This window comes from Squalius cephalus (genome assembly GCF_949319135.1).
Source record: "Squalius cephalus genome assembly, chromosome: 10".
Lineage (NCBI taxonomy): Eukaryota > Metazoa > Chordata > Actinopteri > Cypriniformes > Leuciscidae > Squalius > Squalius cephalus.
Window position 1 is genome coordinate 21,931,566 of NC_137131.1, and position 21,304 is coordinate 21,952,869.

Here is a 21,304-nt window from a genome sequence, read left to right on the forward strand (position 1 = left end):
ACAGACCTGTTAGTTTTTCTTTAAAGGGGTCATATAATGGTACATGCACTTTTACAAGTTGATTGTATTGAAATGTGTGTTGGCAGTGCCTGTACACAACCATCATAAAATAATAAAAATCCATCCAGTGTTTTTTTTTTTAAATCTCCTTATATGTTTGACCCTCTCTGAAATCAAGCTGTTCGATTTTGTGACGTCACAAAATCGACGCACCTCCCACGATTGGTGATTGACAGCAGCGTTTCAACACAGACCCGCCCTCGCTCGTGAGCGAGCTGTCAATCATAGTCCGCACGTCATTGTTGATACCCTCACTGGAGCGCTGTCTATGAGCAGAATGGCGTCTGCGATTGTGGTGTTCTGTTCTTCGGTGTAAAAAGGAACACAGCAGTCATTTTGATGTTCCTAAATCCGAACCGTTGAAGAGGCAGTGGCTGAGTTTGTTTTTGAAGGGATATGCCAAAAGGATTGACGTGGGGATTCCCCACGATGCTTTCATGTTTGCAAATCATTTCACACCAGACAGCTTTACAAACGAGAAAAAACGGATCGGTACCAACGTGTTTCTGCTGAACCTCCGAAAGAAGTGAGTGTAATGTTTTATTAACCTTTATATTAATATTTATATTAATCTTTGCAAATTTGCAAACCTTGCTGCACGCTTCACAATGAATGTCTAAGGTTTACACTCAGGGTACATTACAGCATGTTTTCTATGTACGACGTTCTCAATATAATTCATAATCCCACGTTTATAATGAACCGCGTTATGGTTATTGTGTTATTTCAACGGTGTACGCACAGAACAGAGGGGCGGGGTGAGCAAAGCTCATTATCATTTAAAGACACATGCACTGAAACGGCGTGCTGAAAACAGCTGTTTTTGACCAGGTAAAATGAGTGTTTTCTTACAATACTAATGAGAATTTTTAATTAAAGTATATTACAAACTTTTAATTTAGACCCTAAAGAATCATATTAGCTTGTACAAAAATGGCATTATATGACCCCTTTAAGAAGCCCTCCTGTTCTCCACTCATTACCTGTATTAACTGCACCTGTTTGAACTCGTTACCTGTATAAAAGACACCTGTCCACACACTCAATCAAACAGACTCCAACCTCTCCACAATGGCCAAGATCAGAGAGCTGTGTAAGGACATCAGGGATACAATTGTAGACCTGCACAAGGCTGGGATGGGCTACAGGACAATAGGCAATCAGCTTGGTGAGAAGGCAACGACTGTTGGTGCTATTATTAGAAAATGGAAGAAGTTCAAGATGACGTCAATCTCCCTCGGTCTGGGGCACCATACAAGATCTCACCTCGTGGGGCATCAATGATCATGAGGAAGGTGAGGGATCAGCCCAGAACTGCAAGGCAAGTTTATTTATATCGCACATTTCATACACAATGGCAATTCAAAGTGCTTTACATAGAAGAAATTAAAAATAATAAAAAGAAATAAGAATAATTAAAACAGTTTAAAAAAATAAAATACAGTACAGTCGGACGAACATTGGCACAGTGCTCATTCAGTAAATGCATAGCTAAACAGATGTGTTTTGAGTCTGGATTTGAATGTGACTACTGTAGGAGCACATCTGATCTCTGGAAGCTGGTTCCAGTTGCGGCTGGCATAATAGCTAAAAGCGGACTCGCCATGCTTAGAGTGAACCCTCAGCTATTTCTAGCTGATATGATCCTAATGATCTGAGTGATCTGTTGGGTTTATATTCAGTGAGCATATCTTCAATATATTGAGGTCCTAGGCCATTGAATGATTTATATACCAGTAATAATACTTTAAAATCAATCCTAAATTTAACTTGGAGCCAGTGTAAAGACCTGAGGACTGGTGTGATGTGTTCATATTTTCTGGTTCTGCTCAGAATCCTGGCGGCAGCGTTCTGTATGAGCTGCAACTGTCTTATGGTCTTTTTGGGAAGGCCAGTGAGGAGTCCATTACAATAATCCACCCTGCTGGTGATGAAAGCATGAACAAGTTTCTCTAAGTCTTGTCTGGAAACAAAGCATCTAATTCTTGCAATATTTTCCAGATGATGATAGTATGCTGATTTAGTTATTGCTTTGACATGACTACTGAAACTAAGGTCTGACTCTAGTGACACACCAAGGTTCCTGACTTGATGTTTAGTTGTTTGACCCCTAGAGTGAAGGTATGCGTTCACCTTGAGAACTTCATCTTTGTTTCCAAACGCAATGACTTCAGTTTTGTCTTTGTTTAACTGAAGAAAGTTTTGACACATCCAACTGTTGACTTCATCAATGCATTGGCACAGGGAGTCAATGGGGCTGTAATCGTTGGGCGATAGGGCTAAGTAGAGCTGTGTGTCGTCTGCATAGCTGTGGTAAGCAATTTGGTTCCTTCTCATTATTTGGCTCATTGGGAGCATATACAGGTTGAACAGGAGTGGCGCAAGAATTGAGCCTTGAGGGACTCTGCATGTCATGGCTGTCCACTCAGACTTATGGTCTCCTATACTCACATAATAACCTCTCCCATCTAAGTATGACCTGAACCATTTTAGGACTATCCCACGGCAGGACCTGGTCAATGACCTGAAGAGAGCTAGGACCACAGTCTCAAAGAAAACCATTAGTAACACTATGCCGTCATGGATTAAAATCCTGCAGCGTACGCAAGGTCCCCCTGCTCAAGCCAGCTTATGTCCAGGCCCGTCTGAAGTTTGCCAATGATCATCTGGATGATCCAGAGGAGGAATGGGAGAAGGTCATGTGGTCTGATGAGACAAAAATAGAGCTTTTTGGTCTAAACTCCACTCGCCGTGTTTGGAGGAAGAAGGATGAGTACAACCCCAAGAACACCATCCCAACCATGAAGCATGGAGGTGGAAACATCATTCTTTGGGGATGCTTTTCTGCAAAGGGGACAGGGCGACTGCACTGTATTGAGGGGAGGATGGATGGGGCCATGTATTGCGAGATCTTGGCCAACAACCTCCTTCCCTCAGTAAGAGCATTGAAGATGGGTCGTGGCTGGGTCTTCCAGCATGACAACGACCCGAAACACACAACCAGGGCAACTAAGGAGTGGCTCCGTAAGAAGCATCTCAGGGTCCTGGAGTGGCCTAGCCAGTCTCCAGACCTGAACCCAATAGAAAATCTTTGGATGAAGCTGAAAGTCCATATTGCCCAGCGACAGCCCCGAAACCTGAAGGATCTGGAGAAGGTCTGTATGGAGGAGTGGGCCAAAATCCCTGCTGCAGTGTGTGCAAACCTGGTCAAGAACTACAGGAAATGTATGATCTCTGTAATTGCAAACAAAGGTTTCTGTACCAAATATTAAGTTCTGCTTTTCTGATGTATCAAATACTTATGTCATGCAATAAAATGCAAACTAATTACTTAAAAATCATACAATGTGATTTTCTGGATTTTTGTTTTAGATTCCGTCACTCACAGTTGAAGAGTACACGGCGATTGTGGGTTGAGTGCACGCCGTGCGTTCTTGTCTGTCGCTGCTCTCCGGTCATGCTCCTGAACGAAACGAAGCCTTGCCTCGAGAAATCAGTATTTATTGGGGCACTTTTTGTAATTTCCACTGCTGTTTTTCTGCTATTTGAAGATCTACATAAGAGCTTTTGTCGGCTCTTTCATTCTCATTGTGATCAAAGGACAGCAATTTTTCTGGAGCAACGCTGAGTTAAAACCCCGGGACAATCTCTGGGCCAAACCTCATGGTGCAGTTAGTTATCTTTACTACTGTTTCTGCTCCGAGAAGATCTGCATAAAGAGCTATCATTGCAATCTCCATCGGACTAAAAGATGACTTTTTCGTGAGTCATACTGTGTTAACTTCGATCAAGAAAAAAACTTTTTTTTTTTTTTTGTCCTGCTGTGTTTTGGCGGTTCAATCTGGATTTATTCTCGGGCTGTACGTTTTTTTTCCTGGTATCTAAATCAGGTTTGATCTGGTGAGTGACTGAAGTGAACCATGCTTTTGTTTGTTGTGCGCTGGGCGTTGTTATCTGCCTTATAGCAAATCGTCATCTGGAAGAGTGAAAGTTTTTTCAGTGCTTATCGATCCCACGCCACCATCATGCGATTTAAAATATTCAAGTTCGGACTTACTACTCATGAACAATCGCTCTGAATCTCGCCTGCTGCCTGACGTTTACTCGCCGTGTGTTGAGTCTGGGATAATCCGCCGCCCACGTTATGTTCATCGAGGAGCTCGCTCGTATAGGACAACTACTATTACTACACCGGGTTCTATACCTACTATATGGTCGACTGTCAGACGGACCCGGCATCTGGAAACACCCAGACGGGGCACAAACATTTATTATCTACGGTCTCTATCAAAGTTGTCCACGCTCCCTGTGGAAGTGAAAGCAAAACAAACAGTGCTTCCAAAGTCAGCTTTGATAAATGAAATGCTAGATCAGTGGTAAACAAAACATTTTTACTAAATTATTTATTTTTTTATCAAACAAACTGGATTTTATGTTTATCACTGAAACTTGGCTGACTGAAAATGACTTGAGCCCTATTTCAGAACTTCTTCCCACAAACTTTTTTCAGCTGCCCTAGAAAGTCAAAGAAGGGTGGAGAGTTGCTGTAATTTTTAAAAACAGTTTTAAGTGTAGGCAAATACCAGCAGAGAGTTTTGATAGTTTTGAAGCTATGCTATGTAAAGTTGAATCCCCTTGCTCTCTGCTCATCGCTGTGATATACAGACCTCCGAATTCTAAAAGTGTTTTCTTAAGTGATTTCTCTGAATTCTTATCTGATATAGTCACGAGAAACGACAATCTTTTAATTGTCGGTGATTTCAATATACATCTGTGTTGTCCCGCTAAGCCTCTTGTAAATGAGTTTGTACAGCTAATGGACTCTTTTAACCTTAAGCAATCAGTATCTGGACCAACCCATAAGTTAGGTCATATAATTGATCTTGTGCTATCCTCTGGTTTCCTCATTAATGACATTTACATAAGTGACACTGGTCTGTCTGATCATTGGCCTGTTGTGTTTGACAGTGATTTCCCTATTTCTTGTAGCTCTGTATACCAGCCACCTAGTTTTCTTGCGCGCTCCTTAAACTCAGCTACTGCTTCCAATTTTAAGGATTTGTTTGTAGCTTCGGTGGCTGGTTGTACAAATTTGGCAGCTCAAGATATGGATGTCGAGACTCTGGTTACAAATTTTAATGCTTCATGTACCGAGGTGTTGAATGAAGTCGCTCCTCTAAAAGTTTAAAAAAAAAAACGAAATAAGCAACCTTGGCTAAACGAAGACATCAGAATTATAAGAAAAAGTTGTAGAAGGGCAGAAAGAAAATGGAAATGGGACAAACTGCAAATTTCCTATCAGCTTATGCAAGCTAGTCTGTCTCAATATCAGGAAGCTGTTAAATTATCAAGGGCATATTATTTTTCAAATTTGATCGAAAAAAATTCTCATTGTCCAAAGTCTTTATTTTCCACAATAAATTCTGTGTTAAATCCTCCCATTCTATCCAGTTTTGCTCCAAGTGCTGATCTGTGTGAGAAGTTTTGTAGCTTTTTCATAGATAAGATAACTGGCATTAGGTCCCAGATTTTACCATCTTCATCTGAAAGTTGTTATAATTTACTGATTTCTTCTAGTCTGTCTGCTTTTCAGACTATATCACACTCCAATTTGCGGGCTCTGATTTCCAAAATGAAATTAACTACTTGCTCTCTGGATACCATTACCACTGTCCTTTTAAATGAGGTACTGGATGTGGTTTTACCTAGTGTACTCTCCATTATAAATGCCTCTGAATAGCAGCACTGTTCCATCTTGTTTAAAACACGCTATGATCTACCCCTTGCTAAAAAAAACAGCCTTGATTCTTCAGAACTTAATAACTATAGGCCGATTTCAAAATTGCCCTTTTTATTAAAAGTTTTAGAAAAAGTCGTATTAAATCAACTTACACTGTACTTAACTGCAAATAACATCCTGGATCCTTTTCAGTCTGCTTTCAAAGCCAAACACAGTACTGAATCTGCCTTACTTAGAGTGACTAATGATATTTTGATATCAGTCGATTCTGGCAACTGTGCAGTCCTTGTTTTGTTAGACTTAAGCGCAGCCTTTGACACTGTGGACCATTCTATTCTGTTGCAGAGATTAAATCATGAGGTCGGCATCTGCGACAATGCATTGCAGTGGTTTGAGTCTTATCTTTTAAATAGGAGCTTATCTGTTGAAATTGGAGAATTTTCCTCGTCCTCAGTACCAATAACTTGTGGGGTGCCTCAGGGCTCCATCCTGGGTCCAATTCTTTTCTCTCTTTACATGCTTCCACTGCGCTTGATTTTCGAGCATCATAAGATCATCTATGCAGATGATACTCAACTCTCTATTTACCACTAGATTTTGGAAATTAATCTGTTTCTTCCCTGTTAGCATGTTTAAAGGATATTAGAGAATGGATGGAAAAGAATTTTCTCCAATTAAATGAAAATAAAACAGAGGTTATCCTGTTTGGCTCCAAAACTCAAATTAAGAAATATAGTGTTTTTCTAAGCAATTCGCAGTTAGAAAGTAACTCTTATGTTAAAAACCTAGGGGTCATTTTTGACTATGAGATGAAGTTTGACAAACAAATAAATTCTGTAGTCAGGGCCAGCTTTTTTCAACTAAAGTGTCTTCGTAAGTTAAAGCATATTCTGACTTTTAATGATTTGGAGACAGTAATACATGCTCTTATATCCACAAGACTCGATTACTGTAATGCCCTGTATGCTGGAATTAGTCAGTCATCAATTTCACAATTGCAGATTGTCCAAAACGCTGTAGCTCGTTTCCTCACTGGGACAAAAAAGAGGGAACATATTGCACCTATCCAGGCCTCTCTCCATTGGCTCCCGGTGAAACAGAGAATTGACTTTAAGGTCTTAACTTGCGTGTTTAAAGCTCTAAATGGATTGGCCCCTAATTATATATCAGAAATTTTAAGTTCATATTCTCCTCAGAGATCACATAGATCGTCATCTAAGTTATTATTAAATGTCCCGAAAACCCGTCTGAAAACAAAGGGTGATAGGTCTTTCTCAGTTTACGCTCCAAAACTATGGAATACACTCCCACTATCAATTAGAGCTTCCCCTACATTAAAAGTTTTTAAAACATAGATTAAAACATACCTTTTTGCACAAGCATATTAAAATGCGTCTAAATGCTGTATGCATTTTTGAAAAGATCATGTAATTGCACTTTTTTTTTAGTGTCTTTACTAGGCTCTTATTTTATTTTTTATCTTTTATGTTTTTTGGTTTGAATTCTTTTGATATGGTATGTTTTAACTGTTTGTGCATCTGTGCTGAGATTGTGAAGCACTTTGGTCAACATTCGTGTTGTTTTAAGGTGCTATAGAAATAAACTTGACCTTGACCTTGAGTACCTATAATAAAAATTACAGACTTCTACATGCTTTGTAAGTGGGAAAACCATGCAAAATCGGCAGTGTATCAAATATTTGTTCTCCCCACTGTATATATATAGATATATAGACAGAGAGATGTAGATATTCAGAATAGAATGCAAGTGTTAGTATTAATGGGTCAAGTGTTGACGATGCGTCTTAAGCTGTTTATTGAAAATCAATAAAACTCGGGTTGAGTTTGGCAGGTCATTCCACTAGCATGGAACAGTCAAGGTAAAGGTCTGTGAAAGTGATTTTGTGCACCAAGTCATCTTCATTTATATAGCGCTTTTAACAATGTAGATTGTTTCAAAGCAGCTTTACAGAGATAGACGTATAATTTAAGGTAACAGAGATTGTTTTGGTTTTATAGCGGTTCTTTAATAAAGTTATTTTCCAGCTAAAGTTAGTTTTGATTGATTCGCTTCCATTGCAACAATCATTTGTTATTAAATTAGGGGCCACTCCAACACAAGAAAGAGAAATCAATCATCCCAGCCATCTTAGACATCACAGGAAACATTAATCAAAACCCACAGAATATAAACACATTTCAGAATTTCTACAGCAACCTCTATTCCCCCACTCACCAACCTACTCCATCAGAAATCGACACCTTCTTGAACAGTCTGACATTGCCAAAATTGACTGCAGAACAAACCAACATTCTAGACGCACCCCTTAGCCTTAATGAACTAACTAAAGCACTCAAAATTCCTAGCAATAAATCTCCCGGGCCATAGTTAAAAAAATCATATATTGTGATTTCTGGATTTTTTTTTTTTCTGGATGTCTCTCAGAGTGGACATGCACCTACGATGACAATTTCAGACCCCTCCATGATTTCCAAGTGGGAGAACTTGCAAAATAGCAGGGTGTTCAAATACTTATTTTCCTCACTGTATGTGCATTTGAATATGTGCGCAGGTTTGAAATTCCCTACAAACCAAGCCTAAACAAAGTACTGGTCTTTCCTTATAAATTTTGATACAGAAGGGTACGGACTCCTGGCAGAAAACCAGGGCGGCGGAGACGACCCCTCGGGCGGCCAGGGCAGAGACGACCCCTCGGGCGGCCAGGGCGGAGACGACCCCTCGGGCGGCCACGGCACAGGGACAGATACCGGCGCAGGAACTGGAACAGACACCACCGGCGCAGGCTCAGGAACCGACACCACCGGCTCAGGCTCAGGAACAGACACCACCGGCTCAGGAACAGACACCACCGGCTCAGAAACAGGAACAGACACCACCGGCTCGGAAACAGGAACAGACACCACCGGCTCGGAAACAGGAACAGACACCACCGGCTCGGGAACTGGAACAGACACCACCGGCTCGGGAACTGGAACAGACACCACCGGCTCGGGAACTGGAACAGACACCACCGGCTCGGGAACTGGAACAGACACCACCGGCTCAGAAACAGGAACAGACACCACCGGCTCAGAAACAGGAACAGACACTACCGGCTCAGGAACAGACACCACCGGCTCAGGAACAGACACCACCGGCTCAGGAACAGATACGGACACCTGTTCAGGAACAGAAACAAACACCGGCTTCAGCACAGTGTCCGGGGTTCCAACCGGACTGGAGGCTGCCATCTTGGTAGTGTGTGCAGCCCAGGCACGCCAGACAGCAACCAAATAAAAAGTGAAGACAGCCCTCTGGGCCGTGGCAGGGCTGACGGGTACAGCCTCCGGCACAGGAACAGTCTCTGCATCAACAGACGTGACGTGAACAGTCTCGGCGGTGGCCATCTTGGCCCGAAGACACAGGCTCGGCAGGCGTGACGTGAACAGGCTCGGCGGCGGCCATCTTGTCCGAAGACACAGGCTTGGCAGGCGTGACTAGAACAGGCTCGGAGGCGGCCATCTTGTCGGAAGACACAGGCTCAGCAGACGTAACGTGAACACTCTCGGCGGTGGCCATCTTTTCCGAAGACCCAGGCTCGGCAGGCGTGATGTGAACAGGCTCGGCGGCGGCCATCTTGTCCGAAGACACAGGCTCGGCAGACGTGACGTGAACATTCCTGGGAATTTCTAGGATCTTAAATAGCGTTGAAAAATAATCCAACAACGTTTCAGCGGCCATCTTTTCAGGGGACACAGGCTCTGCGGCGGCCATCTTGTCCGGTGACACAGGCTCGGCAGACGTGACGTGAACAGTCTCTGGATCGGCAGACGTGACGTGAACAGTCTCTGGCTGGGCAGACGTGACGTGAACAGTTACGGAGGGAGCCTTTCTCCTCCTCCTGTGTTTTGGAGCCACCAGACTCTGGACCACCGGCACTGGGACCACCGGCACTGGGACCACCGGCACTGGGACCACCGGCACTGGGACCACCGGCACTGGGACCACCGGCACTGGGACCACCGGAACTGGGACCACCGGAACTGGGACCACCGGAACTGGGACCACCGGAACTGGGACCACCGGAACTGGGACCACCGGACTCGGGACCCCCGGAGCTGGCATGGAGGAAGTCTTCCTTCTCCTCCTCCGTTTCGGGACCACCGGAACTGGGACCACTGGACTCGGGACCACCAGAACTGGGACCACCGGAACCGGGACCACCGGAACAGTCACGGAGGGGTTCTTCCTTCCTCTCCTCGTTTCGGGACCAGCGGTGAAGGCTTGCCTTTCTGCTGACCGCAGTCTACCATGGTCACCTCCTCCTCCAGAGTCCTTTGAGCGCACCTGGCAAAATATTCGAACAAGGAAATTGAAGATTCCTTATCCTCTCCAGAAAAAACTTCACTCCGCTGAATCCACATTATCAGGCTGGTTCATTCTGTCACGGAATGGATGAATGTGAGACGAGGATTCAAATGCAGAGGAAATGTATTAACCGGCAGACAAGGTACAAACTCAAAAACTCAGATTGCAAAACGGGAAGGAAACACCAGGAACAAGCAACTAGGACAAACGAACCAGCACAGGACTACAAACACAGGGAGGCTAAATAGGGGAACAAACAAAGGAGGGTAACGAGAAGGGCAGGTGGGACAAATTAACCAATAATCGGATAACAAGATGGGAGGGGCTAGACAATAGACAGGAGAGCACATGGCACAAGGAAATAACATGACAGCCATGTGCTCACAACAGACCAAACAACACAAACACATGACAAACCGGGAGTGTCACAGCTCTGTCACAAACCAAGAGAAAACCCAGAACAAGGGTGACAGAACTGTGACATAAAGGGATCCTCCATAGGGAGAGACTAGTTGGCACTTAAGCACTGCGTTGTCATCGGGTCCAGGCGAAGGTCTTTCGTCAGATCTGGATACGGCCTGGATCCGGCAGGCTGCGGGAAAATCTCGGGATAACAAAGACAAAATTAGCGTAGATGCCATTCTTCTTATGATGTAATGGCAATCAGCAATATTTAAAAATTTATGCGATTGTTTAATAGGCAGCCAATGCAGTGTTGACAGAACAGGGCTAATATGGTTGTACTTCCTGGTTCTGGTAAGAACTCGAGCTGCTGTGTTTTGAACTAGCTGTAGTTTGTTTATTAAGTGTGCAGGGCAACCACCCAGTAGAGCATTACAATAATCTAGCCTTGAGGTCATGAACGCATGAACTAATTGTTCCGCATTTGTCAATGAGAGCATATGGCATAATTTAGATATATTTTTAAGATGGAAAAATGTGGTTTTACTGATACTAGACATGTGACTTTCAAATGAAAGATTGGTATCAAAGAACACACCCAGGTTCCTAACCGACGATGAAGACTTAACAGAGCAGCCATCAAGTATTAGACAGTATTCTAGATTATTACGTGTGGGAGTTTTTTGTCCAATAATTAGAATCTCTGTTTTTTTCAGAATTTAGAAGTAGGAAATTACTAGTCATCCAATTTTTTATATCAGCTATGCATTCCGTTAATTTTGTGAACTGGTAAGTTTCATTAGGTTTTGAAGAAATATACAGCTGAGTATCGTCAGCATAACAGTGAAAGCTAATTCCATGTTTCCTAATGATATCTCCTAATGGTAGCATGTACAGAGTGAACAGCAGCGGCCCTAGTACTGAGCCTTGTGGTACGCCATACTGAACTTGTGATCGATAAGACATCTCTTCATTTACTGCTACAAACTGGTAACGGTCAGATAAGTATGATTTAAACCATGCTAGTGCAATTCCACTAATGCCAACATAGTTTTCTAGTCTATTTAAAAGAATGTAACTTGCAGTCACTTGCAGAACGCAGGCTAGAGGGCACTTTGCTGTGAGTTTAGGTTTGGGGTGCCGAGCCAGTGGTTGTTCATTTGTGCCTTGAATTTGATGCAAGCGGCAATTGACAACCAGTGCTAATTGATGAATAGAGGTGTGACGTGTGCTCTCTTCGGCTTGTTAAAGACCACTCTTGCTGCAGCATTCTGCATCAGTTACAGAGGTTTGACAGTACATGCCGGAAGGCCTGCCAAGAGAGTGTTACGATAATCAAGTCTGGATGGAACAAGAGCTTGGACAAGGAGTTGTGTAGCTTGCTTCGATAGGAAGGGCCTGATGTACATGGCAAATCTGCAGGATCGCGTTTCAAGACTGAATTAAATTCATTGAATAAACGATTTTATTGGGTGCAGAATCATTGATCATATGAAATGTATAGAATGAACAAATAAGACAATGCTGGTGTCGGTACTGACATAGTTGTGAGTGAATCAACTAAACTCACACCATTAGTATCATATCACTAAGTTAACCACAAAATTAAAAAACATTAACTCTTAAACTCTTCTAAATTTCTGTCGTAACGGAACATTAAACACTAACGGGTATTTCCCTTACTGAAAAATAAAAAAACTTATGCCTGGGTTTTACAGACAGAGCTTAGATTTAGCCAGGATTAGGCCTTAGTTCAACAAGGATATTTAAGTTGCTTTTATAGACATGCCTTAAAAAATACATTACTGGTGTTCATCTTGAGATAAAACAATTGCACTGACATTTTAAGATATAAATAATCTCTGATGAACATGAGGAGCGCAGTGTTTTGACTCCACCTTGAAGGGGTTTTGGGTTTGGGGGCCTTTAAAGATCAAGAGGATAAGGAAACCAGCATTAGATGGTTTGTGAGAAAATAGATAATGCCCAGTTAAAGTAATGTCAACTAAAATGGATTAGATAAACTTCGGTTTTAAATAGGTGGATTGAATACGTTAATTGATTTGTGACAAAATGTTCAAAAATGTGTTGCTTTAGCTCGTATTAATTAAACTGAACAACAGTCAAACACTTTTTTTTCTTCTTTTCCGAGTGCACGAAGGTGTACAGGTGCGTGTAGTGAATACATGTGAAAACTTTAATGTTTTCCACGATGTTCAGCCCTGAGATGTAACCGTTAAACCATTTTAATGAACATAACACAAAAAATTTCTGAGAACACACATATTCTATAAAAACAAGAAACCACATTTGAAAACATTCTCACAGAAGTTTCCTTTACCTCTTAAACTTTAAAAAGCCTCAAAACCCTATCCCTTACAAAAGGGAAGTATTTCACTAGTAAGCATATTCTCCAAACAGAGATGCTTGGGAATCAGACATGTTTTTTTTGTTGTTGTTGTTTTTTTACTTAAGGCCACTGATAAGCCAGTCGTCTACTATTGGCTCAACAATGTCCAGTTTTAATGTTGGACTGACAACTCTTCCTTCCCACCTAAATTTCCCACTGTGCTCGTTCATCTAGGACTGGTGTAGGCAACATCGGCCCTGGGGAGCCGCTGTCCTGCAGAGTTTAGCTCCAACCCTAAAAAAATCTACCTGTATAGCCTTAGTACTCCTGAAGACATTGATTAGCTGGTTCAGGTGTTGGATCTTAACTGTAAGACAGTGTCTCTCCAGGACTGATGTTGCCTACCCCTGATCTAGGAGAAGTGGTCCCCCAACTGAGCCTGGTTTCTCCCAAGGGTTTTTTTTTTTTCTTCTTCTTCTTTTTTCTCCATTTCTGTCACCTGATGGAGTTTGGGTTCCTTGACCTATGTAGCATTTGATTGGAGCAAACTGTCTCTGTTGCCAGTTGTCTGTTGCCATTGTTTTGTTTTCCTTCTTTGCTTGGCCGAATAACAATACATTTTGTCTAAATTATATACAGCATTTTGCTGACTTTGAAAAGGATAGGTCTAAATATTCATTCTGTGGCTCCAGCAGGATGTTTCTACATAAGATGACAATCTTTTTTAGACTACTTCCTTTCCTGCCCTCTCAGATGTGTAATGTGTACATGTGTCCAGATGCAGATTGATAACATGAATCCAGAGTTCCTGTTCCCCTGTTTTCACGACCAAATCTGTTTCTTTTTAGTCCCGTGTCTGTGTTCTCTGTACTCCCTTCTTAGAGGCAGTATAACTTGGTTCTGTGATGTGAATAAGCTCTGAAAAAAGTTATTGGCATTGAAAAAGTAAAAGGTCAGTTTTATTCAAACAACTTTTCATTTGGTTGTTGTACCCAGGGAAAAGAGCTGAGTCAGCATATCTCTTCTATCTTTTTAGATTGCAATGAAATTTGTGTAATTTTGATTTACCACTCATAATCGACTGAGATTGATTTGTACTTTCATATTTATGGTTCCATGTTTAAATATTATCAAACATAATACACTTTTGAGTTATTTAACAAAGTGAAGATGACTGTATGTAAAAATCGTTGTGAAACCGTAGATTAACTGAAGTTGACAAACCACCTAATGCTGGTTTCCTTTTCCTCTTGTTCTTTAACCCTTTAAAGCCTGACACATTAAAAAAATGGCAGAAAATTATATATTTTTGGAAATTAGATGTTTATTAAGCCTTGAATCAAAATATAAAAAAAAAAATTTTGCCAACTCATTTTGTTTATGATATATTTTTTGTATCACATTTGATACATCAGGCTTTTGTGGAACGTTTTGCTTACAACAGTGTAGATTTTAGAAACAAAAAATCTATTATGCCTTTAACAGTTTGAAAACATAGCAGTTTCTGTCTTTGTTCAGGCAAAGATGCACCTTACACTTCTCACAGTACACATGTGAGAAGTGATTGTTGGTGCAATGCTTGCATCTTTGCACCAACAAAGTGCAAAGATGCACTTTGGCGGCCTATAGCTTTAGGCGGCCTATAGCTTTTTTATTTATTTATTTGATTTATTCCCATTTGGAAAGAATTTTTTAAATTACTAAGCAACCACTGAATGGAACAACACAAATTATATATCATTTTAAATGAGGGGGGGGGGGGGGGGGGTGTGTCTTATTTGCACTCTTGATGTTTTTGAGTGTCACCCCTTCATTGCTGTACACTTTTTTTCAGCACAGTGGCTGATCTGTAGCTTGTACCACCAAAAGTTTCTCTGAGTTTTCCTATTTTTTCATATTTCCCATTCGTCGCCCGTTTTCGGGCGGGAGGAAGCTAAGTGTGACTTTTTTTTACGACCCTTTACCATATCAGAATCATCTCCTTGATTTTTTTTTGTGTGTTCATATAGGTAATAAAACAAAAGTCACCAAGTTTCACCCCCATCCAATGAAGCAAAAAAAATTTAACAATTCGAAACGTTCAAGTATTCGCCCGTTTTCGGGCGAAGAATCCCAGAGGGTTATGTCATTTCAGTCATTAATTGCCATTAATTGAATCATCCCAATATTGTGTGTGTTTGCATTGTGGTAGTCATAAAATAACATTACTACATTTGACATTACTGTTTAGACTGCTTTATGTTCCATTAATACCTGTTGTATCAAATTTGATACACAATTTCCAACACGATTTACTCGTAATTTAACGATTAAATTATTAAGTAATTATGCATTATTTCAATTCAGAAAGTGTTAAATTAATTATATCAGGCGAAATCCAATATTATTTTTTACCTTAACAACTTGAAATTAGCCTTTATTTTCCTGCCGAAAGCGTCTAGCTTGATTCAACTCGCAGCCGCCAATTTGAAAAGCTAAAAAATCACCCCTCTACTGCCTGCAGTACAGTGAAATTCCACAAGATGGCAGAATACACGTATCAAAATAGATACAACAGGTTTTCAAAGAAAGTATTGCTCTCACTGATTCAGTATATGTCTTAGAAACTCGTGTATCAAATATGATACATGCGGCTTTAAAGGGTTAAAGGCCCCCAAACCCCACACCCCATTCAAGGTGGAGTCAAAACACTCTCCTCATGTTCATCTGAGATTATTTCTTTGTTACACTCAGACAGTTTTGACTTTCTTACCACAGTCACTGGTCTCGCAATCAATTTCCTCTTTCATAATGTTAGATTTGAAGTATGCTCATGTTGTTCTCTTGTTTCTTATCACCCCCTCTGTAAATGGTAAGTTAAATTCCATACTGGTTCTAACCTTTTTGTTAGTGTTTTTTTGTTAAGATAATTTGAAGACTGACTAATACACTTACATAAAATGGTCAGGAGTGAAGCTAATGTTTATTTAAAGTTTAACAAAAGTATACTCATAAGACTTGTTGGATTTTATTTTAGCAGTCTAAAGCAGTTTTATTAGTGTGTGTAACTTTCATTAATTTTTCAATACATGTGATTCATCTATACAAATGTTACTAACTTATAGCCATTTCACCTCAGCACATGGAGGTATTGTTTATATCCACAGAGAAAGAAATTCATCCATTGACATTTCCTGCGAATCAACCAATAAGGAGGGAAAACCATTCGCCTTTTCACTGGAACGCAGGTTGCTGCAGTCCAGACGAGTACTGTATCTTTCTGAAGGATTATTATCAACCATCACTAAATCTGAGGACAAGGATCGCATCACAGTACGTGATGAGCTGTACAACCACACAGTTCATCTGACAATCTCAAACCTGCAGGGTCAGGACACAGACGTGTACCACTGTGAATTCTACTATGGCAGTCTTCCACATGATAAGAATATCCCTGGCAAGATGGATTTCTTCATCTATGTTGAAGACTTCTGTAGGTGACCTTTATTTATATTACTTTCAAATATGTGTTTACATAAAACAGTCTAGATCCAGGTCTATGGTGATGTCCCGTCCAAACAGTGGATAGCCGAAATAGGTTAATCTTGCATTTAATGCCATCACCTTAACAAACAGAAATCATACAGATGCGCTTCATTTTCAACAGTAAATAGTTAACTCAGTGCATTATTTTCATGCAGTGTGGTGTGTAACTTTTGGATACAAATGTAGGATAATCAATTAATAAACCTCAACAGGAACAGATTGATTACTGTTATTTTTCAGTGCATTAGCTTGTAGTATTCGAATCTTTCAGTCAACATGCTAGTCATGTTAAATTGGAATGAAAGATTTTCAAATCCATCAAATCTACAATTAGATCTACATTAGATTACTTGCAATTTACTACCCCTGTTTATGTATCAACGTAGGCTACTGTGAGTGAAACTTGACAATCTGATGCAGTCAAGCAGTGAAAGTCTCAAATTACTCATAAGGAAGCAGAAACCACAAAAGCATTTGTTCTTTTTTGTGTACTGTTCTTTTTTATTTGCAGATGATTGTTACAGAACCTAAGACTGAACATTTAAATAATATAAACTTGGGCTGAAACCTACCTAGTGCATTTACTGAAAAAGAGATACATTTTGTGCATAATTCTTTTGGCTCCTACTTATATATGTGTGCGATACAAATGGCTACAATAAATCCATAAGTTTAGTATGAACTAAAGTTTAGTAATAGCCATAATAAATACTATAATATAACCCACTTTACATGTGTTCAGCCTATTTCTTATTGACTGATTTATAGGTCAGATAAATATCTGACCTATAAATCAGTCAGTAAGAAATAGTGTCTGCAAAAAAAATACAAAAAATAAATAAATAAAATATATATATATATATATTATGTATATTCATTGATGGCTGCAGCATGTTCCTTTATTGAGATTGTGTTTGTTGTGACTGTGTTGCAGCTCATGAGCCATTGCCATCGTGTGATTGTTTAAGCTACCTGTCATTGCTGTATGTGATCTCTGGAGCTGCATGTCTGCTGGGGGTTCTGGTTTTCACTCTCGCTACAGCTTACTGTGTAAGTATTTAGTTTCAAGTTTGTTTTTAAATTCAATGGATAGGGGAGAGTGAGGTAAGCTGTGCCACCCTGTTTAGGTTGTTCTTTAGGCAAACATAGAAGAAAGTTTATATAACAATAGGTCCATAGACCTTTTTTCCTCCTCCTCAAAAAAGTGGACCCTAATATTAGGGACCCCATCATTGGGGAATATGTCAATGATTATAATAAAATAATAATACAATTATAATGTGAGTAAGAACACATTTGAAAGTTTCATTGCAACTTTATTTTACAATATAATGTTTAATTGTTATATTGGTTCAACAAAATCAAAAATTAAATAAAAAAAATCCTGACACTGTTGACAGCGATTTTCCAGCAAATATGTGGTTTAAAGGTGGTGTCTTTCTAACCGTATATGGTTTATTCAGTTAAACCCTCCCTTATACCGATTTCCTCTCACATACAGTGTAAAAGGCCCAACCGTAGAAAGCCTCAGCCTGTAGTTCCTGTTTACGAGGAGATGACTGGGGTGCGGCCGACCAAAAGAAAAGCCACAATCTGTCAGACTGATATTGCAAAACTGGAAGAAGCAAACAGCTCTGTGGCCACTTTGTTCAGCAAGGAAAACCTTTATGTTAATTGATTCAACGAAATTTAGTGAATAAGAAGTCACTCTACTTGAGTGTTGACGTTCATGATGATGCTTTAGCTGACCCACAAGATTTTCCTGAATCATCAGCATTAAATAGCTATCAGTTTGATAGCATAAAATTGGTCTTTTCATCTTTCATCTATACCTCTTTGTTAAAGGTACTTTTAAGACATGTAATTTTATTGCTACAAAAACAGAATCTCAGCTTGTATCCTTTTTATACAGAAATGAATTGCTTATAAAATGTATATATTATATGATAAAAGACAAAGTATTTAGTATTTCTTAAGTACACACTGGCAATATCTTTATTTGCCATTTTTGTTTTTATCCCTTGTGTGGAACTGAATAAGAACAGAATGGTAGTTTCCCACTGTCTGCACAGTCTCCATGTAAAAAAATTTGCAATATCACAAAATAATGTTGCAGGACCTGTTTATTGAAAGGTTGGAAAATGATGGAAACTGACAAGGGAAAAAAATGTTGATGATAAAGACTTTCACATCATTTTTCAGACGTTATGTAAAACATTAAAGCATGCAAATAAAGTTTAGATGAAGTGTTTCCACAGTTTCACAGACAGGCTTCCGGTCTTGTCTGCCACTTGGTTGGTTTTGGTTCAAAAACAGTGGACCACAGATCGCTAACAGTCTATCTGACAGTTTGAGATACAAGCGAGAGCAAAGTGTGACATTTGTTTGCTTTAAATATGAATGCTATATGTTTTATTCACATGGCAACAAATAAATATTATCTCTCATGTACATATTTACAATTTGCTTGTATCATGTTTAAATAAAAACTTTATAGTTTTCTGTCTCAAATAGAGTCTCAAGACGTGGGAATGTACATTTGACAATAAATAGAAATATAACAGCTATGTTGCATCATGCATTCTTTCTTAAATATTCCTGTTTCTATTGATTCTTCTGCAAATGGGAGATAGCTAGGGCAGACAGGAAGTGGGGGATGTAAGTTTTAGGGTCTGCTCATCGAGATCTGAGGAGGGCTCTGTACATGGCAAAGCCTAGAACAGCACAAACAGTGGCTCCAACACTCGCTCGGAGCCAAAATGTAGAGCTCTTCAGGTCAGAATGGGTAATATGCCTAAAAAAAGAGCAAACAGAAATGAAGAGAAAAAGGTTCAATTAATGTTTAATAGCTTGCATTTAGAACTGTACTAATTATACAGTTACGTGGCTGCAACTTAAGATAATTACAAATAAAACATTTAGGAACATTCTGTAGGGAAAACTGAAACACAAGTTCAGTGAACGATGCCCGAAAAGAGACAAACCAAAGAATTCAAATAAATAGATATAATATACAAACAGTGTTATTGAAAGAAAAGGAGGAAAAGCTTGACACTAAAATGTTACAAAACTCAGTCAAAGATGAAGAAAGATGACAATTTCAGAGTCAAGAAATGGCAATGACAGATGGAGAACACAAAGAAACTTTAAGAAGAGTAAATAGAGAGGAAAAGGGTAATAGCTGAATCACTGTGTTGCAACTTAAAAGTTGTGTGAAAATGAGAAACTAAATTGCTGCATGTCATAAGTTGCAAGTCAGGTGAGGATGACAAGATATTGAATTTAAGAAGCATGTAGAATGTGCAGGAAAGTGCTCAATTCACTCAAGCAAACCAAAACCCACACCCGTGACCCCCTTCGCCATGAAAGTCTCAAGACCAGCCATATGTGGTATATGCAAAGGGTATATCCCTACTAGTTGCATGTTGCATGGTTTGTTTTTTAATATAAGTCATTATAATCATTAGGTCTAATTACACACACACACACACAAAAACAACTGTGAATATTACTATTAATACAGCTAATCCTCAAAATAACATGTTTGTATGCAGGCATTAATGATTGTATAAAGCATAAGGAGGTGGGCTTCCCCAGCGTGAGAGTCTTAGGGAGTTTTTTCCTTGTCATTTTGCTTGTTCATTGGGGGAATTTGTGAGACACTATTCTTTGTAAATCTCCTTTGGAACAATACTTTCTGAAAACTGCTACACAAATAAGCAGGACTGAATTGAAAAAGTATCCAAAAATGCTAGGTAACCTATCCAAAAATCTACAGCCCAACTCCGAAAAGAGGTGACAGTCCACAGAAGATCATAACTGCAGCAGCTCTGTTGCCTAGAGGGCCTCTCCACAATGCATTTTCTTATAATCTATATAGTATTATGACTATATAGTATATTCAAATGTTTATTAGCACATTATGCCAGGCCAAAACAAAAAGCTGAATGAAAGAAAATTAATGTGAATCAGCATGAGAGTAATGGAGAAAAAAAGTAAATGAATAAAGATAAATGCAGAAGAGATAAGTAAAAAACAAAGAGGAAAAGCAATGAAGCAAGATAAAAGCATCCTGAGAACCTGCTAAAGACGACAGTGTAGAGTTTGGTCCGAACCGTCTGCACAAGCTCAGAGTTGAGGAAGTTCTGACACAGACAGAAAGTGCACCTGTTACAGGTACACATGCAGCGCAGACGCGCATGGCTGCCAACACACAGAAAGATACAAGCACATAACAGAAATGAGGCATTTCTAAGAAACAAGATATACTACTGAGTTAACAGATAAAGGGAAAAAGTGAAACGATTAAAAGCACATTGTCAATTTAAGTGTTCCTCAAGTTTTTTTAAACTACTAACAAGTGTAACATTCTCTGTTGTTTTCTCTTTTGTTGTCTTACAAAACAAAGGAAAAAATTATATCACATGCTGGGGACTTCACAAACTGACTCGCTTCTGAGTAAACCACCTGACCATGTACTATTTTTATTGTTATCTGCATTTGGAAAAAATACCCTGAGAGATAAACAAGAGCAGTAAATTAACTCTTTCCCTGCCAGCATTTTTGAAAAAAGTTGCCAGTCAGCGCCAGCATTTTTGATAATTTTCACAAAAGTTTAATGGCCCCCAAAATATCTTGTTGTATGAATATCTTATCATGCAATATTTCAAAAGAAAGAACAGACTATCTGCTTTTAAACAAAAAACACACTTTATTTACAGCTTTTAATGCACTCTTTTTTTCTCTTACATATGATATTGCTTGTTTCTGCTTCTTTTTCACGTCTTTTGATTGGGAGATTCAGTACTCTTTCAGAAGATGTCTAATAGCGGCCCTCACCATATAACAGTAAAAACACG

General features: G+C 39.7%; 2 protein-coding genes across 5 annotated transcripts in view; one reads left to right on the forward strand and one right to left on the reverse strand.

Moving 5' to 3' along the window:
* Positions 1 to 15,629: 15,629 nt before the first annotated feature.
* On the forward strand, positions 15,630 to 19,157 carry cd7al (cd7 antigen-like). Its single transcript, XM_079883246.1, has 4 exons — positions 15,630 to 15,771; positions 16,039 to 16,392; positions 17,380 to 17,495; positions 17,947 to 19,157. Exons 1-4 carry the CDS (start codon positions 15,711 to 15,713, stop codon positions 18,121 to 18,123), a joined length of 708 nt encoding a protein of 235 aa, XP_079739372.1. The 5' UTR covers positions 15,630 to 15,710; the 3' UTR covers positions 18,124 to 19,157.
* Positions 18,552 to 21,304, reverse strand: part of rhot1b (ras homolog family member T1) — a 48,233-nt gene continuing 45,480 nt past the window's right edge. For 2 of the 4 annotated variants that reach the window (XM_079883223.1, XM_079883225.1), the window contains exons 19-20: positions 20,526 to 20,648; positions 19,108 to 19,239 (exon numbers count right to left, since the gene is read on the reverse strand). In XM_079883223.1, coding sequence (XP_079739349.1) covers positions 19,122 to 19,239; positions 20,526 to 20,648 — 241 coding nt within the window. In that variant the 3' untranslated portion in view covers positions 19,108 to 19,121. Of the gene's footprint in view, positions 19,240 to 20,525; positions 20,649 to 21,304 lie in introns of all 4 variants that reach the window. The other 2 variants (XM_079883224.1, XM_079883226.1) reach the window with 1 other exon arrangement.